Source organism: Galleria mellonella, unplaced genomic scaffold, assembly GCF_026898425.1.
Source record: "Galleria mellonella isolate WM207_F2 unplaced genomic scaffold, CSIRO_AGI_GalMel_v1 utg184, whole genome shotgun sequence".
In the NCBI taxonomy this organism is placed as follows: domain Eukaryota; kingdom Metazoa; phylum Arthropoda; class Insecta; order Lepidoptera; family Pyralidae; genus Galleria; species Galleria mellonella.
In genome coordinates this window covers 2,737,565-2,764,552 of record NW_026442025.1, presented here as the reverse complement: position 1 = coordinate 2,764,552, position 26,988 = coordinate 2,737,565, and the positions used below count along the sequence as shown (strand labels likewise).

The following is a 26,988-nucleotide window of genomic DNA, read 5'->3' as shown; positions in this document are numbered from 1 at the left end:
CACGACTGCTTTACGGTTGAAACACGAGGGACAGAGGTAGTGAAGCAAACGACTTGTGTACATTAGAGGCAGCGAGAAAAGGATACGTGCGGCGTCCAGCGGCGGGCGAGCGCGCGCAAGAGCGCGTGCAGCGGCGCGCGCGGCGGCGCGGCGAGCGCGGCGCGCGGGTTGTGCGCGGCCGCCTGCACGCGCGCCCACGCCGCCGCGTCGCGCGCGCGCAGCGCCGCCGCCACGCGCGGGCACACGCGCGCCCCGCACGCGCGCTCTGCGCATGCGCCACGCGACACGCGCAACCGTTACATTGTACCGAACAAACGATCCAGCGGACCGGATCGTCTTGTGTATTTTTTGTAATGTTTTGTGTGTTTGTTGTTAAGCGTGTCGAGTTCTCCCATCCGGGAAATAGGTATTGGCGACGAACGCTAAGACGTGACGCATGCTAAAGGTATAGGAGTTAAGGGGCCGCCTGAAAATCAGCGCTATATAGGTACATATCGCTGGAGATGTGCATATATAGCAACAGCTGAGGTGACTCCTATTACCAGCAATATTGTTTTTTTTTTTCTTTTTGTTGTTTTAATTTTTTTATTTTCCTAATACTGGTAATAAAGGTTATCTACCTATCTATCTATCATCATCATACCAGCCGATAACCGCTGAATATACACCTTCCTCATAACGGAGGTATTGCCACTAATTGCCACATTTAGCAACTGCAGTTAGGATTTAGTAATGAGGGACGCTGCTGTCCATTCCTCAAACATTAAGTTCCCTTAAGACACCCAAAGCCCATAGACGGCGAAGAAGGATCAGATGGGAAATGGTAAATGGTAATCGTATATAGACGAGAACAATAACTGCAGCCAAACAGTACTGTGCCCACGGTACCCCTCACCTCTCACAATGACGCGTTGCGCTTCTGTGCATTCTCACTCTAAACTTCCTTTGATACATCACTCATCTTCATGGGTACCTCATGGGTTCATTTCGTGTTACTACTGCCTAGTCGCCCGAATAGTTCGGTTTGAAAAGTATGAAAGATGATGTAAAAATTTATGTAGGGATCACTAATTGAGATGCAAGCTAAAGTAATTTTTTTATGCAACTTAAATTGGCAAACAAGCTGACAGCCCACCTGATGGAAAGTTATAACCATCGCCTATAGACATGAGCAGTACCATGGACATAACAGAGTATACTGTTTCGCCCACGATACTCCCATGCGTTGCCATTCCTGAGGACTAAGGTGTTAAGTCTCAATACCCTGTAAAGTCACTGCCATATCTCACCCTTCAAACCGAAACACAGCCATGCTTACACAACTACATCACGGTAGAAACACGAATGAAAATCTGTGTCTGTCACAAGGTATTTAGTATGAACTAAGATATTACTCTCGCCCGTATCACGTTTAGCGCATGGCTTCGTACTCGTGTAATTTTAATACAATTTACTAAACAAAATACAGTGATTAGGTTTGTAGTTTCTGTTTGGAGTCTCACGCTATTACAAGACACAAGCGCACCATTTATTTAAATTCTTATTTGATATTAGAACGTAAGCCTATTTCCCTAGCTGCAACTGACCGTTGATCTGGTTGAGGCGGCGCAGGGCGCGGCACATGGGCGTGCGCACGCGCAGCGTGCGGCCACGAACGCGCAGCGCGAGGCTGCCAGTGCGCACCATCTCGCCGAGCCGCGCGCACGTCTTCTCGCTCACAGACACCAGCTTCTTGCGGAGTTCGCCGTAGTTGATCAGCGCGTATAACTCTTGTGCCACTTTTTTCACATCTGTTAATAAATTGTTATTATGATTAGTATTTGTAATTAATAATATATAGCGTGAATTTACAGGGTACAGAGGAATAACACCTGAGTCCTCAGGAATGGCAACGCATGGAGGGTATCATGGGCGAAACAGTATACTCTGTTATGTCCATGATACTGCTCATGTCTATAGGCGACGGTTACCACTTTCAATCAGGTGAGCCGTCAGCTTGTTTGCTATTCTAAGTTGTATAAAAAAAAAAAAAACCTATAAATCTATTGTGCACAAGCGTGCTTTATCATTTTCAAATTGATAATTTAGCGCAAAATAAAAAGTACAAAACTCTATAATAGCTGAGCTAGATAGATGAGACGTTTGACGTTTTAATAAATAGGGAGACAACTATAATATACTATGGCATTTTCCACGTGTATTGAGACAAAAAATATCCTATATGTCGTCGATATACCATCATTCAGATTCACTAAGACGTTAAAACATAACTAGTTACCTGATAAATATCTTAATATCTTTATAAACTTTCTCATTATAATCATTAGTAAAAGGGACTAAGTCTCCCCAAAAATATACTCTTTTTGTCGCCTACACATTATTCCCAGGAGAACAGGGTTTGTTAATAATGGGGATTAATAGTCCCATTGCTAACAGTAAATCTTATCAGGTCGACCTACACGTGGTTCCCACTGGAAACCATCGTGATTGATTTATTGTTAAATTCCTCGCGATGGGCTAACTGACTTGCTTCATCCACACCTATCATCACTCACTGGTGCTCCGCCAGTGTGTACCAATAACGCAGGCAGGATTACCATTCCATTATCGTCCATTAAAAAAAAAACAAACTATCACCCTGAAAAATACCATAAACTCCAATGATTAAAAAGAAATAAATATGGAAACAAAAAAAAAACATCGTTAACATCATTAAATTGACTTGTCTTTTAATAAGAATTTTATAACATTGATGAAATTTTGAAATTGAATTATTTAATTATTAAAATCTTTATAAAAATTTAAGGATCGACGCCCTGCTCGCTTCTAATTGCTGCGCCCGACAGGGTCTAAAATGTACTGTATCAATTACTAACATCTTTTATAATAATATTGTAGAATGCAATAAATAAATTGAATTGAATTGAATTGAAAACTTGTAACAATTGCATCTATGTATTTATACTACAGGAAATATGAAATGGTCATGAAGAAGCATTACAGCTGGCTAGATTGCTTAATCATTACATTAAAATGGTAAAGGCAAAATAACATAGTTAATATCATATAATAATACTGTGTCACCTAATGTATAATATTTTTATCAAAGGTTATGGTTCAGTGAAAACTATTAACGTTGATAGCTATTTAGTATCAAGGTTGCAGTGATTATAATATCATCAATATAACGCTATAACGTCCCACCGCTGGGAACGCTTTCTTTCTCCCTTAAGAAGAGGAAAATAAAATAATAAATATTTATTTGCGTAAAACATGGTATACAATGATTTTTAATTATATATAAGGGTGCACATGTCTTGCTAAAGTCATATAGCATGCAAATTCATGGTTTTCTTTTTTATTATTTAGTAGATCTAAATAAATTCTATTACAAATTGATATCTTTCTTAATACATAGTTTACATTATAACGATTTTTACATATACATACATACACTACATAGTATAAAACAAAGTCGCTGTCGCTGTCTGTCCGTCCATATGTATGCTTAAATCTTTAGAACTACGTAACGGATTTTGAAGCGGTTTTGTTTAATAGATAGAGTGATTCAAGAGGAAGGTTCATATGTATAATACATGCATAATATTGTATAGAAACACTGATAAATTTAGAGGTTTCTGATGTGACGTGATGTAATATGTACCCGCGCGAAGCCGGGGCGGGTTGCTAGTATACAATAATAATACGATATAAATAGTTTAAATATATATACTAACTTTCATCAAAATGCACGTGCTTGGATAACTTATGCCACGTTCGGTAATAGAAGTGACTGACTTGAGTCTTCGTCTTCAGATTCTCCGACATGCCTTTTTTCTTCATCTTGGCACATATGTACGCTGTGATCGCGTCGAAGTCCTTTCCGTACTCGTTGAGGGCTTCGAAGAAGAGGTTCTTCTCGTCAGTAGACCATAGAGCTTTGGGCATCCGCTGTTTCACTGTTGGAAACTTCAGAGGTTCTTTGTCGTCGATCTTGTTTGGCGTATCGCATTCTTGTATATCTGAGAATGATGAAGATATGAGATAATGGAGTTTGACAGCCCCATTGCTAGCAATGTGCCCTATTACGTCAACCTCCACGTGGTTCCCCCTGGAAACCATCGTGAACAAATTTTGTTGAATTCGTCACGATGGGCTAACCGACTTGCTTCATCCTCACCTATCATTTCTCATTAGTGCCCCGCCGGTGTATACCGATAGCGCGCGCGGGGTTATCATTCATTATCACCCATTAAAAAAAAGACCTCCCCACCACCCCGGAACGAGCATGCGGCTCACCTGATGGTAAGTGACTACCGCCACCCTTGGTCACCCACAACACCAACGGCATTGCATGTGTGCTGCCGGCCTTTTAAAAAGGAATATGCTCTTTTCTTGAAGGTTATGATGTATCGGTTCGGAAATACTACTGCTGGAAGTTGATTCCAAAGAGTGGTGAATTTATCACCATGAGCTGACTGATGTGCCTTTTCATTCACACCTATCGTCCCTTATTGTTGCTCCGCCAGCGTAAACTGTTAGTGCAGGCGGGGTTACCATTCAATTATCATCTATTGAAAAAACCCTAACTTAACCTCATTTATACAACGCAATGTACCCACCACTGCGACAAAATCTTCCTTTACAATGTTCCTCAAGTTGCACTTACCGTCGGACTGTCCATCAGGACGTTTCCCTTTCTTCTCCCTATCTGCAGGTGGCTCGAGTCTCAGCTTCTTGATGACTCTAGCACTCGTGCGTTGCTGCTGCTGTGTTGTTAGAGACCCCAGGAGCTCCGTCCGTTCTGTGTCAGGGGCAGGTGCGGCGGGGGGTGTGGGAGACATTGGGCTTTCTTTTGCTATTGTCTGTAACAAAATTATTTATGTACTTTTATTATTTACATATATGCATACAGTTGTTTTTATTATATTATACATTCATTTTACTGCGTATTATTTAGATTATCTTTAGCTGTACGGTTATTACTATTGTACATTCAGTTTTTATTCAGCTTCTCAAAGGTGGACTAAGAGATCCCTTTATGGGATAAGTCCGCCATTGTATATTAAATCTTTTAATATATTCAGTATGAATTATGTCCAATAAAGTTCCTTTTTTTATACAACTTAGAATGGCAAACAAGCTGACGGCCCACCTGATGGAAAGTGGTAACCGTCGCCTATAGACATGAGCAGTACCATGGACATAACAGAGTATACTGTTTCGCCCATGATACCTCCCTTCCGTTGCCATTCCTGAGGACTCAGGTGTTATTTCTCTGTACCCTGTAAATTCACGCCATATCCCACCTTTCAAACCGAAACACAGCCATGCAAACACAACTGTTTCACGGTTGAAACACGAATGGGACAGAGGTACCCAAGCAAGCGACTTTTGTACAAAGTCTCCCTCTGATAAATAGATAGAGTTTACAATACGATACAATACATTACATTTTATTTTAATATCTACCGGTTTAACTAGATTGATAATTGTAATTAGATCGAGAAAGGTCCACTAGTTTCGAAATCAGTTCTTGATCATTAGTCATGGTCTTTAGCATTTTCTATCTAATTAAACGCAAGTTAAACCGATAGTTATTGAATTAAAATATGTCGGCTCTACTTACGTTTATAAAAACAAGTTTTCAATAGGAGCTCTTAATAATGAGCGCGGTTCACGACTGTGTCGCGAGCAGCAATTAATCATCAAAAAAAAAAAATCAATTTATACACATTTATTTATTTATTATATGACAGTCAAATTACAGGGTACGAAGGCATAACACCTTAGTTAGTCCTTAAAATTGGTAAATATAAGTCTCTCCCTTTGTCATTGCCAGTAGTTACCACGCTTGGCAGATGGTAGGCTTTGGAGATATTTAAAGTGGGACACTGCTGCCAATCTCTCGCCTTCTCTTAGTCGCCTCATACGACACCCACGGGAAAGGAACGCATGGTCTATTCTATGCCGGGACCACACGGCCTTCCATCCATCCTCACAAACTTTCGTATTACCCTTATAATAGTAGAATATATGTTTTAAATGGCTTTGTATCATCTTACGGGGAGTCTATGTTAAATTACCAATTATATATGTCAAATGCGTTTGAACTACGTCGCCGCCTTGGACACGCAGATTTAAATAACAAAGTCCTGTCTGCATCTGAATATTGAACACTTAAAACGCCATCAGCCATTACTAATAGACGGAACAGATGGAAGAACTTACGTCACAAATTAACGCATGTGAATTAATTGTTGAAATAATTAAAATATTATATATTTAGAAACGATTATCTGTCATCGATCACGAGGGGTCGAAAATACTCGAATTAGGAGACCACTTAAGTAAATTCTTACGATATAGCATCGTGGCTTTAATTGGTATACTGCGACGTATGCGAAAGGTCGTAGGTTCTAATCTAGCCGACATTGAACATTTCTTTTCTCTCTATCTACACTGTGAGCGATTTGTCGTGAAGATACAATAATTATATCAATTTATCTATTTGCACTAATTGAATAGAATTTTTTTTTTTTTTTATTCACTGTAAAAACTATCGGCAAAAAGCAATTTCGCTTGGTATTTTAATTCCACTCATCATCATTAATGACGTACAATTATTAATCATTGAATCATCTCAATTATCTACATTAAATAATAATACTAGTATATCTGGCATTATTGTATGTTACGTAGCATATAATGTTTAAATAATTAATTTTTTTTTTATAATGCAACCTAAAATTGCAAACAAGTTTATGGCCCATTTTTTTTTAATACTACTTAGAATGGCAAACAAGCTAACGGCCCACCTGATGGAAAGTGGCAACCGTCGCCTATAGACATGAGCAGTACCATGACAGAGTATACTGTTCCGCCCATGATACCCCCCATGCGTTGCCATTCCCGAGGACTCAGGTGTTACTCCTCTGTACCCTGTAAATTCACGCCATATCCCACCCTTCAAACCGAAACACAGCCATGCAAACACAACTGCTTCACGGTTGAAACACGAATGGTAAGCGGCGACCGTCCTTCATGCGTTGTCAGTTTTAAAGACTAAGGTGTTATGCCTTCGTACCCTGTAATTTGACTATCATATAATAAATAAATAAATTTGTATAAATTGATTTTATTTTGATGATTAATTGCTGCTCGCGACACAGTCGTGAACCGCGCTCATTATTAAGGGCTCCTATTGAAAACTTGTTTTTGTAAACGTAAGTAGAGCCGACATATTTTAATTCAATAACTATCGATTTAACTTACGTTTAATTAGATAGAAAATGCTAAAGACCATGACTAATGATCAAGAACTGATTTCGAAACTAGTGGACCTTTCCCGATCTAATTACAATTATCAATCTAGTTAAACCGGTAGATATTAAAATAAAATATATTGATGTATTGTATCGTATTGTAAAATCTTTATTGTACATGATTCATAGTGAATACATTAAAAGATTTAATATACAATGGCGGACTTATCCCATAAAGGGATCTCTTACAGTCAACCTTTGAGACGCTGAAAGAAAACTGTAGAATCCTTTTCACCGCGTTAAGTCCTGACTGTGTAATTTAAAAATATAAGACTTATTTTTAAGCCCCATTACAATTTGCACTTAGTCCAAAATATGTTTAACTTTTCGAATGCTAAGTAGACATGCTGACAGCGGTCGATTTATATATACATTAACAAATACCTACAATATTTAAGGATATATATAAATCAAAATATCAATGTAATGTAAACATACATCATAATAATGTATAAAAAAAATCATAAACATATTAGATCTTATCGGATTTAATTCATTCATCATCATCATCATCAGCCATCTAATTTAGTTAGTAAACAATCTACCACATGTTTATATGGAAAAAAAAAAATAGGTAACAATTGTATCTCCCGCGCTATCGGTATACACCGGCGGGGCACCAGTGAGGGATGATAGGTGAGGATGAAGTAGGTCAGTTAGCCCATCGTGACGAATTCAACAAGAATTGTTCACGATGGTTTCCAGGGGGAACCACATGGAGGTCAACCTTATAAGGTTGACGAGTTATTAATAATTAAAGATTACCAGAGGGAGACTGTACAAAAGTCATTTGTTTGGGTACCTCTGTACCATTCGTGTTTCAACCGTAAAGCAGTTGTGTTTGCATGGCTGTGTTTCGGTTTGAACGGTGGGATATGGCGTGAATTTACAGGGAACAGAGAAATAACACCTGAGACCTCACGAATGGCAACGGAAGGGGGGTATCATGGGCGAAACAGTATACTCAGGTTTGTCCATGGTACTGCTCATGTCTGTATGCGACGGTTACCACTTTCCATCAGGTGGGCCGTTAGCTTGTTTGCCATTCTAAGTTGTATAAAAAAAAAGATTGTGTCCAATTATAAAAAACCGACTTCAATTGTGACAAAACTAGTTATTTCAGTTTAAGAAATAAATTACTGAATCGATTTTAATAAAATATATATGGAACCAATCTGCAAGTATATCCTTTCAGATAAAAAAAAGATTTTCCAAATCTATATATATATATATATATATATATATATATATATATATATATATATATATATATCAATATATATCAATGTAAACAAATTAATAATTGCTGCCCATTAAAAATAAGATAATGTTCTAATGTCCAAATACAGCTGGCAGTAAAAAATAAAAATAAAAAAATACACAATAAGATTGATCGTCCAGATGATTGGGATGAAACTTTATTTGTGGCGTATTGGTGAAAATCAAACAAATTTTCAATCCGAACAATTCTCATCATTAAATTCTAGAAGATGCACATAGATAACATCTCTGCGCTTTTTACTGGTCATTGACAATGACTATCGATAATTCGAGCCGCCCGATCTGAATGCGGTCTAACGGAAGATACTGTGGCGATAGAACATTTTCCATATGTTGACTTGGGCTTTATATAATCACACACATGAATATCGTCTCACCCTATTGAATTATTGTATATATATATATATATATATTGTATATATATATATATATATATTGTATATATATATATATATATATTGTATATATATATATATATATATATATATATATATATATATATATATATATATATATATATATTTCAATATATATCAATGTAAACAAATTAATAATTAACCCCATTAGAAATAAGATAATGTTCTAATGTCCAACAGTGGCAGTAAAAATAAAAATAAAAAAATACATCAATAGATTGATCGTTTCGTTACTAATTCTATTTAGAGAGTATTTAGCAAACAAATTTTTGTTATCTTATCATTAAATTCTATTGAAAAAGTATATAGGCTTTTTACTAGTCATTGACAATTGTGATAGATCGATGCGAATTCTTGTGAATATACAGGAAACACTATAGCGGGAATATGTGGCGGGATTGCCCCGATGTGTATGCAATAAATTCATTTTCAATATGCACTATACTTTGTTTCGACAATATAACGTAAAGACCTAAAGAACAATTTTAAACCGTATGACTACGTTATTAAATTCCAACACAGATATTACACCGACACGCACTTCGCCTGTAACGGAATGCTAAGGGCCCCAACACAACGTCTACCGGTTTTTTTAAAAAGAGAATAATTCTCGAATCGAACAATAAGGCTGAGTTCACAATATCAGAACAGACGTCATATACGTACATTAATGTTAGACGATAAATGTAACTCGCATGAAATAAAACCGCACGCAAGACGCGCGCGCTGTGTATTCCGAACGCGCATCGATCTGCACGCGGTCAGGAGCAGAACGTCGTTGAATGAATTCGAAATGGCCTTTATAGTCTTAATTTTTGTGTTGTGCACATGCTTTATCTTCAGTGAAACACAGATGAGAAAGGAGGCATATATGTCAGTGGTAAGTCACTCTACTTAATTTTAAACTCAAGAAAAATTGTCGAATTAAATGTGGCGATGGTAGTGAGTTCTTTATTCAAATTTAAATACAAAGCGGGAAAACAATGATGTATGAGATTTCTTTGCCAATTAAACAAACAAAACGGTTTGCCGCGCTTTTGGACACTAATTCTAAATTTAAATTATATATTTTTTGTGTTTAAAGTTAACAATATAATACGATTGGTGTTTTCATGAACACGTTGGCAAGTTAAGCACTACGTTAACCAATGGCAACCGTTGAATTTCTCTGACTACCCTACACCCCGGATTACAGATATGAGCATTAAAGTCGATTTAAGTGGTATTCTCGCAGTTTTAAATTATAATAAATACATCAAGAAAAAACATTCTAAAAATTAGCAAGTCAGTTAACAATTAGCCGATGCATTACTTTTTTATACTGTTTGAAGTTATAGTATTAAGAATATAAAAAATATAAATAAACCTGCAAACGTTGATTTGCCCTCTATTGGGAAAACGGAGTGGTAACCCCGCCTGCGCTAATGGGATACGCTGGCGGGGCACCAGTGAAGGGTGATCGATGAGGATGAAAACAGGCCAGTTAGCCCATCATGATGAATTCATCAGGAATTAATCATGATAGTTTCCAGGGAGAACCGCGAGGAGGTCGACCTGGTTGGGTATATTGCTAGTAAAAGGATTCTCAGTCTCCATTACTAACATTCCGTTTTCCCAGAGTTCTGTATGTTTGTTACTCAATCACTTTTAAATGACTGAATGGATTTGAATGAAATTTAGCAAACGGGTAGATTATATCCTTATCTAGTGCATAGGACACGTTTATTACGCGGGCAAAGTCGCGGGACACAGATGGATTTTAATAAAACTTAATTTAAGTTTTGTACATTCCATCTAGATGCTGCAATAGATTTAATAAAAAAAAAAAACTACGATTTAAAAGTGCTTGTAAACAGAAATAGACTTATTTGAATAAAGACGATTAGAATTTGATTTGTGAGGGATTTGATCTAGCAAGGATAGAGTAGTAGCGAATGGCAATATCAGTAAGTCTACTCTTGAATCTAGGGTCAATATCAATCCAATCTATTTCCAATGATAATTTTTTACTGCACTCATGAAACAACAGTTAGGAATTAGGTTATAGGTTGGGATCGGTTTACAATAGTTCGCAATGGCAAGTTACACTAATATACATTTATTGGATCCAGAGCCGTAAAACATATTAATAAAAAAAAAAATGCATTTATTGGAACAATATGGGACCATTATGACGCTAGTGTTGCAATTTGAGAGTGCTAAATGTCTCAATTTTAATATCGATTTATTGAAATTTATTTCAAAAGTAAACCCCACTGGTCACTATCTTAACTAAAAAAAAAAAAGATTGTATTCCTAAAAAAAGTTATTTTGATTTAAAAACTAACCTATTGATCCGTTTTAAAAAATCTATAAGTATATCCTTTCAGATAAAAAGGTTGCCTGGAAGAGATCGCTCTTAGCGATAAGGTCGCCCATTGTTTTCTCATTGTGATTATTTCTTGTAATTGTTTATATTTATAATAAGTTTACTATTGTAATCTTTTGGAGGTAACACAGTAAAGAGTATCTATCTATATATAAAAAAAATCGCTAAATCGATTTACAACTGACGTAATTGTAAGGCGAAACATAAAACATGAATATAACTGACACGAGAACCTGCTTCTTTTTAAAGTCGGTTGAAAATTCCTATACTGTTATAATATGACGCAATTTAATGGCTGATGCTATTTTCATATAAGTATTAGGTATATTAGTTCATTCTCGGCTAAAATTAAATTGATTATCATTAATAAAATATTAGATTGGGGTACTTAATTAATAAGATATCCGATCAGTATTTTTCCAATTAAAAATATTACAATACACGAATCATAGAAGAACTTTAACTAGACTCACTGTACTTGATTATATTATATGAACTTAGTATATATATATTTTTTTTTTTTTTTTTTGATGGGTGAAAATGGTATGGTAACCCCGCCTGCGCTAATGGGATACGCTGGCGGAGCACCAGTGAAGGGTGATAGATGAGAATGAAAACAGGCCAGTTAGCCCATCATGATGAATTTATCAACAGGAATTAACCATGATAGTTTCCAGGGAGAACCGCGAGGAGGTCGACCTGGTTGGGTATATTGCTAGCAATGGGATTCTTAGTCTCCATTACTAACAATCCCTTTTCCCCCTTTATAAAGGTATTAGGTACGTTATTATCATTTAAATATATATTACAATACAAGACCGGATTCATGGAGAGTTCCAATTGGAATGTACGGGAAGTGCATAGTTTTACCAAAGGGAGACTTTGTACAAAAGTTGACTGCTTGGGTATCTTTGTCCCATTCGTGTTTCAACCGTGAAGCAGTTGTGTTTGCATGGCTGTGTTTCGGTTTGAAGGGTGGGATATGGCGTGAATTTACAGGGTACAGAGGAAGAACACCTCAGTCCTCAGGAATGGCAACGCATGGGGGGTATCATGGACGAAACAGTATACTCTGTTACGTCCATGGTACTGCTCATGTCTATAGGCGACGGTTACAACTTTCCATCAGGTGGGCCGTCAGCTTGTTTGCCATTCTAAACTGTATAAAAAAAAAAGTTAGAAGCGGGCGACGCCGCGGGAAACGGCTAGTATATTGATAATGACACAGATCAATAAAGCGAAAAATTAATAATAATGTTAAATTGTACGATTTACTGGTGCTTAGGCACATGATTTTAGTCCAACATTAAAAAAAAATTATTCGTGATAAGCGGCTAATTTACTAGTACTTCCTACTCTATACAATCGGCGAGAAAAAAAAATGGAAATAAATTTCGATTGTATATACATACAAGTACGTACCTATCTATGTCGTGTTCATTAGGAAAGTAGGTTTATTATTATTTGTTTATTGCGACTTCTTGATACTTGGTACTTTATTAAATAAATTATCAATACGTATAATAAAACACGTAACTGGTCGCTGTCTGTACATGGATGATATATAAGAAAAACTATTATAGATAGGCTTTATGAACACAAAAGAAACCAAACCAATGATTTTTAGAATTTTTATCTGTTTGTCTGTATGTTTGTTCACGTTAATCTCAGAAACACGAACGTAAATTTACACGGTATAAAGGAATAACATGTCAACGCATATAGGCGACGTGTACTATGTCCATGGTACTGCTTCTATAGGCGATCCACTTTCCATCAGGTGGACCGTCAGCTTGTTTGCCATTCTAAGTTGTATAAAAAAAAAGATATATAAAAAAAACTATTATAGAGAGGCTTTATGAACACAATAGAACCTAAACCAATGATTTTTAAAATTTTTATCTGTTTGTCTGTATGTCTGTACGTTTGTGCACGCTAATCTCAGAAACAGCTTAACTGATTTGTATGCGGTTTTCACTAATACATTGCGGTTTGCTCCACTTAACATTTAGTGTTTGTTTTATTTCAATTGGTTCATAAATAAAAAAGTTATATCAATCAAAAGAATCATTTATAAAATGATATAAAATAACCGATCAGTTGTATTGGCTGATACTTTTTTTTTATTATATGTATCGATTTTCGAAAATTCTGTATATTCATGCGAAGCCGGGTCGAATCGCTAGTATATGAATATAAAATTTTTAAAAATAATATGCCATCATCATATATACAATATTAACTATCCACTGCTGAACAGAAGCCTCCCCTTGGGGGGATTTTGCCAGTAATTGCCACGCTTGGCAGGCGGATTGACAACCGCAGTTATGCTTAGGGTCTTTTTTTTTATTGATGGGTGAAAATGGTACGGTAGCCCCGCCTGCGCTAACGGGATACGCTGGCGGAGCACCAGTGAAGGGTGATAGATGAGAATAAACAGGCCAGTTAGCCCATCATGATGAAGTCATCAGGAATTAACCATGATTGTTTCCAGGGGGAACCGCGAGGAGGTCGACCTGGTTAGGTATATAGCCAGCAATGGGATTCTCAGTCTCCATTACTAACAATCCCTTTCCCCCCTAGGCTTAGGGTCGCTGCTGCCCATCCTTCTCCCTACCTTATTCGCCTCTTACGACACACACGAGAAGGGAAAGAGTAGCCTATTTTATGCTGGGCAACACGACAAATATATGGGAGGAAAGGGATTGTTAGTAATGTGGTCTAAATGCCCCATTGCCAGCAACACACCTATTAGGTCGACGTCCACGCGATTCCCCCGAACACTCACGTTATGGAATGAGCTCCCTGCCGAGGTTATCCCAAGAGACTACAGCATGAGGTTCTTCAAAGGGGGGGGGGGGGTAAAGAGGTTTCTTCAGAGTTCGGCAACGCGCGCGACCTATGACGTAGCCTATGAACACTTGCAATACCTCTGGTATTGGCTACGTCACCACCATCACCACTGATGGTTACCACTTACCATCAGGTGGGCCGTATGCTTGTTTGCCACCTCAGTGGTATAAAAAAAACCATCGTGGTTAATTGTAGTGGAATTTCTCATGATGAGCTAACTGAGCTGCTTTCATTGTCACCTATCATCCCTCATCCTCATCCCTATCATGCCAAGGATGATAGGGACAATGTCATAGACGACGACGATCCATTACCACCCATTAAAAAAAAAACACGGCAAACATATGTATGTACCCGATATTATGTAATACTCGGTAATATGTACTTAGTACAAAATATGTTTTCATTATGTACAAATGCGACCGGTTTCGAAATATTATCATAATTCTATAAAAAAAAAAAAACAACATATCGGTACCGGCCCTATAAATAATAAACAATATTTTATACTTAATAAAAACAGCGGAACTAAGTACAAGTTTTCAAATTGGCCTTCAAAAAGTCGCCTCATTTTTGGTTGTATTTTTCTGTTTGTTACCTCATCACTCCATCAGTAGTAAAACTGTTCGGAAAATTCTATTTTTATCTAAAATATGTTGTATTTAATATATGTAAACCTAACTGCGGTTGCCAATCCGCCTACTAAGCTTGGCAACTACTGGCAAAACTCCCTTATGGGGAAGTCTTATGTTCAGCAATGGAAAGTTAACGGCTGAATTAATAATCTACAAACTGGTCGAATAACGAATACGTTAAAAGAACAGAAAATAACATTGGATAGCAGACTTTTAACATATTCGAAAATAGATATCAGCGGGTCTACCATGAAATGAAATTCCGAAATTTCGGACTCAATTTCGTGTTTTTGTTTATACCAAAATCGGACCAATAAATGGAGTTTAACATTTCTTACGTCATACATCCTATCATAAAAGTCAGAAGTAACAATATTTTAACATTTTTAATATTTCCAAACGGAATGTATTATGTAATTTTAACATCAAATTTCTGTTTCGTTTGGCTCCGAAATTTCGGAAAACATTTCATAGTAGACCCTCTGATCAATATGGGCAATATTGAAATGGGTTTGTCAAACCTTTTTACCGCCATCAGTGCCTAGAGGAACCCAATATATAAATATCGGATCGGTATCCATATTTATCATCATCACTGCTGAACATAAGCCTTCCCCTGGGTGGTGTTGTCAGTAGTTGCCACGTTTGGTAGGCGGATTGGCAACCGCTGTTAGGCTTTAGAGATGTTTTAAGAGTGACGCTGTTGCCCTTCCCTAGTCCTTCCTTAGTTGCCTCTTACGACACCCACGGGAAAGGAAGGGGGTGGCCTATTCTATGCCGGTACCACACGGGATCCATATTACCCAAGCCTAATCGGGGGGAAAGGGATTGTTAGTAATAGAGACTGAGATTCCCATTGCTAGCAATATACCCAACCAGGTCGACCTCCTCGCGAATCTCCCTGGAAACTATCATGGTTAATTCCTGATGAATTCATCATGATGGGCTAACTGGCCTGTTTTCATTCTCATCTATCACCCTTCACTGGTGCTCCGCCAGCATATCCCGTTAGCGAAGGCGGGGTTGCCATACCATTTTCACTCATCAAAAAAAAACTCAAGCCTAATCGATTTGGCGAAAAAATGTCTGACGTTCGGGTAAAAATAAAAATTCGCAACTAGCAACCCTGAACATACATCACAAGACCTAATAATGGACGAATGATATGTGACGTCACAATTCACGTAAACAGTCACGGAAATCGCTTACTTCATTAAAGAGTCTTGACATGATCGTAATTATTATCTGAAAGATGTGGACGCCACAATATATTTTCTATTCACATGGACAATTACACGGTCACGAGACGTCTGATAACAGACAGATACAACATAATTATTACAATAGTATACCCACGGGCTACGGCTTCATAATACCATACTAAGTACATTGTAGTATTATAATATATCTTCCGTGGTGTAGTTGAAAATGCATTTAACCCTATTAGCGGAGATATATATCTCTGATATATTTTTATTGATCCTGAAACAGATGTCAATATTTCACGATTTTTTTTATGCGTGAAAATGGCATGGTTACCCCGCCTGCACTATCGATATACACTAGCGGGATACCAGTGAGCGGTGATAGATGAGGATGAAAAGGCAGGTCTGTTCATTTCTATTTTTATGTTCTATTTCATTTTTATTTTTATTTACTAGTTTGTACCCGTGACTTTGTGTGTAACCGATTATTGACTGACCAGGTTAAAAATCAGCCTATCTTCTTTATCCATTTCAAATGCCACGTGTATACCAAATTTTATGACGTTAAGATTCTAAGTGTTAGCAAACAAGCTCCTATCACTATAATATTTGCGAAAGATGGATGTTTATTACGTTTTAACACAAAAACTACTGAACTGTGGATCTACCATGAAATGAAATTCCGAAATTTCGGACTCAAGTTCGTGTTTTCATTTATACCAAAATCGGACCAATAAATGAAGTTTAACATTTCGTTAGTCACACATTCTATCATAAAAGTCCAAAGAAATATAATTTTAACATTTTTAATATTTCCAAACGGCTTGTATTATGTAATTTTAACATTAAATTTGTGTTTTGTTTAGCTCTGAAATTTCGGAAAATATTTCATGGTAGGCCCTCCGATTTGAATGAAATGTCGTACACGGCTTGGTATTATCGTAACTTAGCACGTAGAATATTTTATGTACTTACTGATTTTAGCGAGCAAAGCCACAGGATACAGCGAGCTTACAATATTAATAACTGTCACCGATAAAAAATACAACCCCAAGAATGCATAATCGAATAAAATAAACGATTATCGAATTATATTACTGCCGGGTCAGCTTTGAATGACGTAATAGGAAACGTAAAATTCTAATAGGAATACAAATAAAGTCCGCAATGAATTTGAAATTGGAATTCGCACGGAGCCCTGCGCGCGCGCACCTTTGTAACATAATCAGGATAAACGTGCGCGGAATGATACACTTCTATTGTTTATGTTTTTATGGCCATTCTGCCATAACCTTGAATAATTATTCAACAGTTTATTATAATTGGGTGTAAGGAAGTATACAACTTGGCAACTAATATCAATCAATTTATTTGATGACATACATCGTGTTGTGGTAGGCACTGTGAATTTTTTTTTTGATGGGTGAAAATGATATGGTAACCCCGCCTGCGCTGACGGAATACGCTGGCGGAGCACCAGTAAAGGGTAATCGATGAGAATGAAAAACGGGCCAGTTAGCCCGCCTCAGTCTCCATTACTAACAATCCCTTTCCCTCTGGCACTGTGAATTCGATAAAAGGTTTGATTCGACGAAAACGAATTTTTCCATATTAAAAAAAAAGTGTGTATTGATAACTGACTCGTGGTCCTCTGGTACTATATTGCCAAGTGTATTAAATTTCGATTAAATCCGTCCAGAAGTTTTTGCATGCAATACTCTTTTCACAAAACAAAACAAAAAAAAAAAAAACAAAACCCATCTAAACTACCTAACAAACTTTCACATTTCTACAGTGGTAAGCAGATTATCTCCCCTTTCTTTTCCGTGGGTGTCGTAACCGACGACTAGTTAGACTTTGCAGTGATTTTTTTGAGAAAGGGATTGTTGCTGCTGAGAACCCATTAAGGTATACCCAACCAGGTCGTCGGTTACGACACCCTGGAAACTATCATGGTTAATTTCTAATGAATTCATCATGATGGACTAACTGGCCTGTTTTCATTCTCATCTATCACCCTTCACTGGTGCTCCGCCAGCGTATCCCGTTAGCGCTGGCGGGGTTACCATACCATTTTCAAACATAAAAAAAAACTACAGTTGCCAACCCGCTTGCCAAGCGTGAGAATTATTAGCAAAACTCCCTAATTTATGTGGGAGGCCTATGTTCAATAGTGAACGGATAATAGCTAATATGATGTAAATGATGTAAAAGTAGGGTAAAAAGTAATTTTTTTTGATACTTTTTGGCACTGAGTGTAGAAACAATCGTTACGTTATTTGGCATATTAAATATACTATCTGGAATGGAGGATTTACGTTATTTTACGGGGATGAATTCGCGGGTAATGACTAGTATCCCGTCTAGAGATATTACAGTTTCTTTACAGAGTAATAAGTGGCAAAGAAATTGGCATAGAATGAGCCACCTTTTCCTTTCCCGTGGGTATCGTTAGAGGCGACTAAGGGAACTTAACTGTCGAGGGATGGGCAGCAGCGTCCCTTTTTAAACATCAACAAAGTCTAACTGCCGTTGCCAATCCGCCTGCCAAGGATAGTAACTATTGACAAATTTCCCATTACGTCTTATCTTCATCAGCGTATCGTTAACGACTGATATTGATAATAATAAACTGACAATAATGTATTGACAATTACGTTGATGGCATTGACGTATTTTAGATTATTTTCCAGGGGAACCTGATTCATGCAGACTGGTGGGAAAGTGGTACATATACACTCTCCGACTTGTCTTCGCTTAAATCATATGTGAAAGCTCTGTTCCTTATTCTGCGGTTGTACACCAGACAATTCTGGGAAATACATGTGCTCCCCCCACTTAAATACGTCAACGATCGATAGATATATCGATTATTGAAATAATGCTAAAAGATATTTGTAGTATTTTAAAAATAAAACCTATGCTTTACTGACGGAAGGCTCATTTTACTTGATTTCTTTTCACATAATAGATTTGAATTAAATCGACTAAACAGCGGAAAATTTAGGCGAAAAATTCTTTGTTACAATAGAATTTGTAGTAATAATTTATAAAACTGCAATATTATACAAATATTAACGGATGGAACTTTTTTGCATGTCATTATTGAAATTGGGATTTGAATTGATCTTTAGTCCTGATGTCACGTCCATTATTTTTATACGACGCCATTTATCGGTATGAACTGTACCTAGTATATATGAAATTAATAGAATTTTATTACAGAAAGATCTGAGTGATTATTATATTAAACATATGTCATCATTTTCTTACACTTATCCCAATTATTATTCGGACTCGACGTAATATATTTTTTAACAATATTACAAAAAGATTTGGCTTGTAGTTGTACGACCGGCTGCCTGACTTCTACCCTCTTTGGGAATTAGGAAAATAATATTAAACACATGTATTTTTTGGGGGGTAAAAATAGAATGGTAACCCCGCCTGCGCTAACGGGATACGCTGGCGGAGCACCAGTGAAGGGTGATATATGAGAATGAAAAACAGGCCAGTTAGCAGAACATGATGAATTCATCAGGAATTAATCATGATAGTTTCCAGGGGGAACCGCGAGGAGGTAGACTTGAAGGCCTACCATGAAATGTTTTCCGAAATTTCGGAGCTGAACAAAACACAAATTTGATGTTAAAATTACATAATACCGTTTAAAAACATTAAAAATATTATTCCTTTGGACTTTTATGGTAGGATTTATGACGAACGAAATGTTGATCTTCATTTACTGGGCGGATTTAGGTACGAACAAAAACACGAAATTGAGTCCGAAACTTCGGAATTTCATTTCATGGTAGGCCCCTGATTGGGTATATTGCTAGCAATGGGATTCTTAGTCTCCATTACTAATAATCCCTTTCCCCCCTAAACACATGTATTATGTTTATATCTTTTAATAAAAATGTACTTGATCAGTTCCGATTTCTTTTTTTCTGTGTGTCAAATGATATACTAATGAAAGATTAGAGGAACATAAGTTACACATATTAAAACACTGCCGATGAACCTTTTGAGTTATCTATGATGTTCATAGGAGTAAACCTTTTAGTAAGACAAACAACAAAGTTGCCCGTAAATTTTAACAAACTTTACATAGCCTAAAAAGGTAAATTACACAGCAAGGTTTTAGGATTTTTCACTAGGCTTCCGATAGTGGAAAGTAATGTTTTTAGAGTGTATGTATCTTTGTCACAACGTGTAACGAAATAAACTAGATGGAATTTTTTTTTAAAATAAATAAATATTGTCTATACCACTATTTTCAACCGACTTAAAGAAAAAAGGTTCTCAATTCGATTGTATTTCTTTTATGTTTGTTACCTTATAACTTCGTCTTATTTATATGAAAGGACATGCTTACAGAATGGTCCTATAGAAATTTTATTAAAATCGGTTAAGTAGTTAATTTTTTTTAAATTACAATAATTGGTTTTGCCACAACTGAAGTGGGTTTTTATTTTGTGGACCACAATTTTATAAATATATGCGTAAGCCTCTGACGTGGCATACCGAACTACGTCTTGACAGATTGACAATACAGATATATTTCTATTTTTTTTTATACAACTTAGAATGGTAAACAAGTTGACGGCCCACCTGATGGAAAGTGGTAACCGTCGCCTATAGATGAGCAGTACTATGGACATAACAGAGTATACCGTTTCGCCCATGATACCCCCCATGCGTTGCCATTCCTGAAGACTCAGGTGTTATTCCTCTGTACCCAGTAAATTCACGCCATATCCCACCCTTCAAACTGAAACATATTAATATGATAAATAGTATATAGTTAGTAGCTATTACTACTTATCATATTATTTTTGTGCCACATATGTTATGCTCTATATATAAACCCTAATACTTCTCCTTCTCTTTCTAATAATTCTCCTTTCGGATTCTCAAGGTTGACTGGAAGTAATCCCTTTAAGGGCTAAGTCTACCTGTGTACATTTTTGTTATAACCTAATGTCTATATAAAAAGTATATATACTAAATCATACATATTTTTTATAACACTGAAAGGCAAACAAGCTGACGATCCACTTGATAGAAAGTGATAAAGATCGCCAATATACAATGCGAAGTTGGAAAACTGCATAACACCGGGGAAGGCCAGATAGAAAAGTCTAGAATTAAATCTAAGTGTGTGCGTGAGGCGAGCTATAAAAATGAATGAAGATAGAGATGTATTTAAGAATATAGACAGTTTGTTAAGGCCCGTTTATTGGTGAAAATTTACCGTAGTCTGCAGACGTCTAGGCGCTAGCAACAATAGGGTTACCACTGCTCAAATTTGTAACATCGCTATATTTAGTCCTGACTCTTAGGCACTTAAAACAATAGGGGTATCACTAGTTAAATTTTTAACTTGGATATGTTTTGTTTTTCAGCCTCAGTTAATAACATCAGCTGGTTATCCCACGGAGAAGCATAGAGTGAAGACAACAGACGGCTATATACTGCAGATGCACAGGATCCCAGCTGGAAGGCGCACCATCAGAAGATCTGGGACCCCTAATGCTAAGGGCAAGAAGGCTGTTCTGATAGTCCATGGATTGTTAGGCAGCAGTTCAGACTTTGTTATAATGGGGCCAGACAGAAGTCTTGGTAAATACTTTTATTTTAAATTTGATGCTTATAGAAATCCTACAGGCAAGGGAAGAGATTATTTGTAGCTATTACTTTAGAGGGAAGAGATTGTTAGTAATATGGAGGTTAGTCCCTATTGCTACTATTATTAATATAGGCTATCGGGTCGACCTCCACGCGGTTCCCCCTGGAAACTATGGTGACTAATTTATCGTTGAATTAGTCATGACAGACTAACTGACCTGCCTTTTCATCCTCAGCATCATCCGTCACTGGTGCCCCGCCAGTGTACACCGACAGCGCAGGCGGGGTTACCATTTCATTATCATCCATTAAAAAAAAAAGCTATTCCTTTACTCCTGCCAGGTTAAATTATTCGTGGTCTTTCCCGAAAATCATTACTGTTAATTCCTGATGATAAACCAATTGACTGTAAATGATCAGCAGTAATCGGATAACTTAAATCGATAACGATTGCACCCAACTATCTTTCATTCCATTTTCATTAATTAAAAAGATCTCACAGGCATCTACGAAGGCTTTTAGGAATTTCCATGAGATCAGTAAATAAAACAACTGGACAAAACCACCCTCAAGGTACGCAAGCAAGTAGATAGCAGAAGATAGATAGATAGATAGATAGATACTCTTTATTGTTTCCTCCAAAAGATTACAATAGTAAAGTACAATAGTAAGATACTCGCAGAACTTCGAGTTAGGCTGTAAAGTAAAGTAATTGCTTCCAGGGTACATACTGGCTGACGCTGGCTACGACGTGTGGCTAGGAAATCTGCGCGGAAACATGTACACTGCACATCAGACGCTGCATAGAAATAATACAGAATTTTGGGATTATAGGTATGTAACTTTGTTAATAAATGCCATATTGTCCCGACATAGAATGGTCCCTGAAAAGGGAACTTATTGGTCGGGGGAAGGGCAGCAGCGTTCCTCTTAAAACATCATCGAAACCCAACTGCGATTGGCAATCCGCCTGGCCAAGCGTGGCAACAACTGGTAAAACTCCCCATTTATGGAGAACGTTTATGTTCAGCTGTGGAAAGTTAATAACTGAAATGAAGACGATGATGAACTTTATTATGATTTTTTTTAAACGACAATTTAAGAAAAAGTGGGCAATTCGCTTGATGGTGTGGGGTTACCGCCGCTTACAAACGCATTTGACACAACCCAAAATAATTGCTATTATTAGACTAAAGATCTCCGAAGGCAGGGGTCTCTATAAGGTCCATAACGAATCGGGAGTGACTCCTCTGGTGTTGTAGGGATTAAAAGATCGTGTCACTTTAGGTATTATGCAACAACACTTATCCTCAAAATAGAAAAGTCATGTGAGCATAGGTGTTTAATAACAGAAATGGGTGGCACAGATATCCGCCAGATTTTCCCATACAGAGGGGAGAAGGAATTGTTAGTAATAACAACCCAGTAAATTTCACTAGAGGGAGACTTTGTACAAAAGTCGTTTGCTTAGGTACCTCTGTCCCATTCGTGTTTCAACCGTAAAGTAGTTGTTTGCATGGCCGTGTTTCGGTTTGAAGGGTAGAATATGGCGTGAATTTACAGGGTACAGAGGAATCACACCTGAGCCCTCAGGAATGGCAATGCATGGGAGGTATCATGGGCGAAACAGTATACTTTGTTATGTCCATGGTACTGCTCATGTCTATAGGCGACGGTTACCACCAGGCGGGCCGTCACCTTGTTTGTCATTCTAAGTTGTATAAATAAAAAATCCAAAGAAACATGAATGGAAAACCGATAATTAACAACTAAACTAAAAATCTCATGTTTTTGTTATTGACGACATTTATTTCTGAGAAATATTCAGTTCAGTGATAAAACAACATCATCATTATATCGGCCGTTTACTGTCCACTGCTGAACATAGGCCTCGCCTTATTGGGGGGTCTTACTAATAATTGCCACGCTCGCCAGGCGGGTTGGCAAGCGCAGTCAAGCCCCAATGAGGTTCTAAGAGAGAGACAACTGCGTGTCTCTTGACCATTTACTTTCTTTACTTGCCTGTTTTGATACCCATGGGAAAGGAAGGGTTGGTCTACTCTATGCCAGGACTACACGGCACTGATAGAACACTACCTTACCTATATTCCATTTGCGTTAAGAGCCTCTTTATTTTTATTTTCATTGTCTGCTTTATAGCTTCGAAGAACACGGAAAACTCGACGCGCCGGCGATGATCGACAAAGTCTTAAACGTGACTGGTCTAAACAGGCTTCTATACATCGGTTACTCAATGGGAACCACTACGTTCTTCACCATGATGTCCCAGAGGCCAGAATATAACGATAAGATTATAGCGTTCATAGCGCTAGCGCCGGCCGTCTATTTGGATAATGCAAAATTTCTAGCTAATACGCTGCTGAAAACGGTCAACATTCCGGTGTGTATTTTATTATTTTTTGTTATACCACTGATGTGACAAGTAACCATACGGCCCACCTGATGATAAGTGGTTACCATAGCTTATATATGTCTGCAATGCCAGAGACATTAAGCGCGCGTTGCCGACCCCAAAGAAACCTCTTTATCGCTATTTTGCAAATTATTATTAGTACATAATTAAGTCTTAGTTGTGAAAAAATGTATGAAAACTTATATACAAAATGTTACAAAATATAATAGAACCAAATTTTTATTTCGGACTTTTTTGGTCAATTAAATATTTATTAGTAACAATATTCTTAAAACTAATGTTAGTAAATTTACATACACAATAGACCTCGTCTTTGGTAATAGCCTATGGAACTTTCCAGAAACTTTACGAATAATATTTTATTTAACAGGCTACAATGCGTTCAAGAGGGATTATTTCAGCAACGATTGACCCAAATGCAATGGAGTTCATCTTAACTAGTTTCTGTAGAATTAAAGACCTCGAAAATGACATATGCATGAGAGTTATTTCTGGATTAGTTGGAGAAGATTATGAACAAACTGACTTGGTAAGATAACTACATTACTTTAACCTACATTAATTGCCTTAATCCCTTACTTCGGGGTATCAACGAGCGATAATAGATAACGATAAAGTCAGGTCAGTTAGCTCATTATAATGAAGTCACTATGTCATGGTTAATTCCTGATGAATTCATCATGATGGGCTAACTGGCCTGTTTTCATTCTCATCTATCACCCTTCACTGGTGCTCCGCCAGCGTATCCCGTTAGCGCAAGCGGGGTTACCATTCCATTTTCACCCATCAAAAAAAAAACAACAACGGTTTCTAAGGAGGACTGCGAGGAGATCGATCTGTCAGTCTGATTAAATAATAGTTAGCTTCTATATTAGAACTTTTACTTCTTGTAGTAACGATCAGGGTGGGTTTTTTTTCTTCATAATAAGTAACAAAAAACGATTGCAAAAAGAATTGTGAAAATCGGTTCAGAAAAAATGATGTACTTGCGTCAAAAATAAATTCAGATGTCACTTGAAAAGCAAAAAGAAAAATAATGTCAAATGCTGAACAAATTTATAATTGTAATATACACTTTAATTATCTAAATATATAAATAAATATTATAATAATATAATAAATATATATTATTATTCGCTATACAGGAGCTTACGCCAATCTTTTTAAAGAAGATGCAGCCAGCATCGTGGAGACAGCTAGAGCATTTTGGAAAGATTGCTGTAACAGGTATAAAATTTAAAAATAAGATTTGTTTCCACAAAAATAACCGAATTCAAATCTAACAAAACCATCTATTTTGTTTTAAAAAACTAAACTATATTCTATAGATCTAATCTGTAAGTAATATACTTTCAGCTAAAAAAAGAATGTTCCAAATCGGTTTATAACTGATGAAGTTATGACGTAACAAACATACAACTTCAGTCACAGGTCACAAGCTATATTATTTCTGACACTAATGCTTATAAATAATAAATCTTATATAAGTCACAAATATATTTAAGAGACATCTACATTTCATTTCGTCACTTTTTCAGGTGTATTCACATCATGGGAAGACGGCTTATGGGGAACAGTGAAAGCTTATAACTTGTCAAATGTCGCTGTCCCTGTATCTTTATTTTATGGAGAAAATGACCAATTAACTGAAAAATCAGTAAGTATGGCGCAATTGAATGTTTCATACAAAAGGGATTGTTTGTAATGGGAACTACCAGCCCTATTGTTAGCAATATACCTATCCTTCATCACTGATGACACGCCAGCGTATATCGTTAGCGCGGGCAGAATTACCATTACATTGTCATTAATTAAAACTACATAAATAGATGACATCTGTTTTTTATGGAAGGAAATGGAATAGTTACCTCGCCCGGTGGCGAGGCACCAGCGAGAGATTTTGTTAGCAACGGGGCTATACCCCTTAATAAAAAAAGGTTGGATTTAGATAAGGGGTCACAGAGAGATCATCTCGAGATAGGGGACGGGACTACAATTTCAGATTCAATTTTTAAAACTAGTGTTTATGTTGATTGCATACTTGATGATGAAAGCTAGATTTTATAGGAAAAAAAAACTTAATTTTCCTAATTTTGCTTACAGCAAGTAATGAGACTTGCAGCTGAGCTGAATAACACAGGTGTTCTGGAATCCGTGGGGCCGTCGGGTAACTGGCCATTCAACCATTTGGACTTTGTGATGGCTAAGGACATTGGCAATATGTTAAACCGACCGTTAGCAAAATATGTACAAAAATTATTTAATAAATATGATACTGACTAGTCATCACCACTTATTTTTTAAAACCTCATTGTTTTTTTAAACTGTACTAAATATTATTATACTATTATTAATTATGTAAGAGTGATACCTTATGTGTAAAGAGTTCCTAGTCTACCTACATTATAACATATACGAGTATATACATATATATATAAATTATAAAAGAATATTACAGTGTACATTTTATTTAAATACAAATTGCAACTTAGTATATCAATTCTTACTTGATAGAAATTGATAAATACTAAAATAAAGCCCTGAAAATACATAAATATATATATATATATATATATATATATATACATACATTCAATAGTCTTTCTAACTCCTGCAGTTAACTAAATTAATTAAAATTTATTAATATTTGATAGAAATTTTAGAATACAATATGTTCATCAATTGAGTGAACAAACAATTGTTTTTTTGGTATCACAAGATTTTTGGACATACAGCACATTTAATTCATGCATTAGAATTGTTTATGTAAAACATATGCCACATGTTCTAACATACATATGATGATGACATACTTCTGGACAAAGTTGATATTAGCTTTT

General features: G+C 36.7%; 2 protein-coding genes across 2 annotated transcripts in view; one reads left to right on the top strand and one right to left on the bottom strand.

Moving 5' to 3' along the window:
* Window positions 1-26,988, bottom strand: part of LOC113512194 (protein cramped) — a 42,354-nt gene that overhangs the window by 13,628 nt on the left and 1,738 nt on the right. The window contains exons 3-6 of the mRNA XM_052893871.1: window positions 4,670-4,865; window positions 3,738-4,022; window positions 1,587-1,790; window positions 87-265 (exon numbers count right to left, since the gene is read on the bottom strand). Of these exons, the coding sequence (XP_052749831.1) occupies window positions 87-265; window positions 1,587-1,790; window positions 3,738-4,022; window positions 4,670-4,865 (864 nt within the window). The remainder of the gene's footprint in view (window positions 1-86; window positions 266-1,586; window positions 1,791-3,737; window positions 4,023-4,669; window positions 4,866-26,988) is intronic.
* Window positions 9,678-26,434, top strand: LOC113512071 (lipase 3-like). Its single transcript, XM_026895842.3, has 8 exons — window positions 9,678-9,902; window positions 21,492-21,708; window positions 22,437-22,548; window positions 23,875-24,115; window positions 24,519-24,677; window positions 25,294-25,375; window positions 25,687-25,805; window positions 26,252-26,434. Exons 1-8 carry the CDS (start codon window positions 9,693-9,695, stop codon window positions 26,429-26,431), a joined length of 1,320 nt encoding a protein of 439 aa, XP_026751643.2. The 5' UTR covers window positions 9,678-9,692; the 3' UTR covers window positions 26,432-26,434.

Excerpts from the sequence above, each read along its gene's own strand:
- LOC113512071 (XM_026895842.3), top strand. The coding sequence starts at position 9,693 with ATGTTAGACGATAAATGTAACTCGCATGAAATAAAACCGCACGCAAGA. Across the intron at positions 9,903-21,491 it reads AGGAGGCATATATGTCAGTG|CCTCAGTTAATAACATCAGC; the intron begins GTAAGTCACTCT and ends TTTGTTTTTCAG. Across the intron at positions 25,806-26,251 it reads ACCAATTAACTGAAAAATCA|CAAGTAATGAGACTTGCAGC; the intron begins GTAAGTATGGCG and ends TTTTGCTTACAG.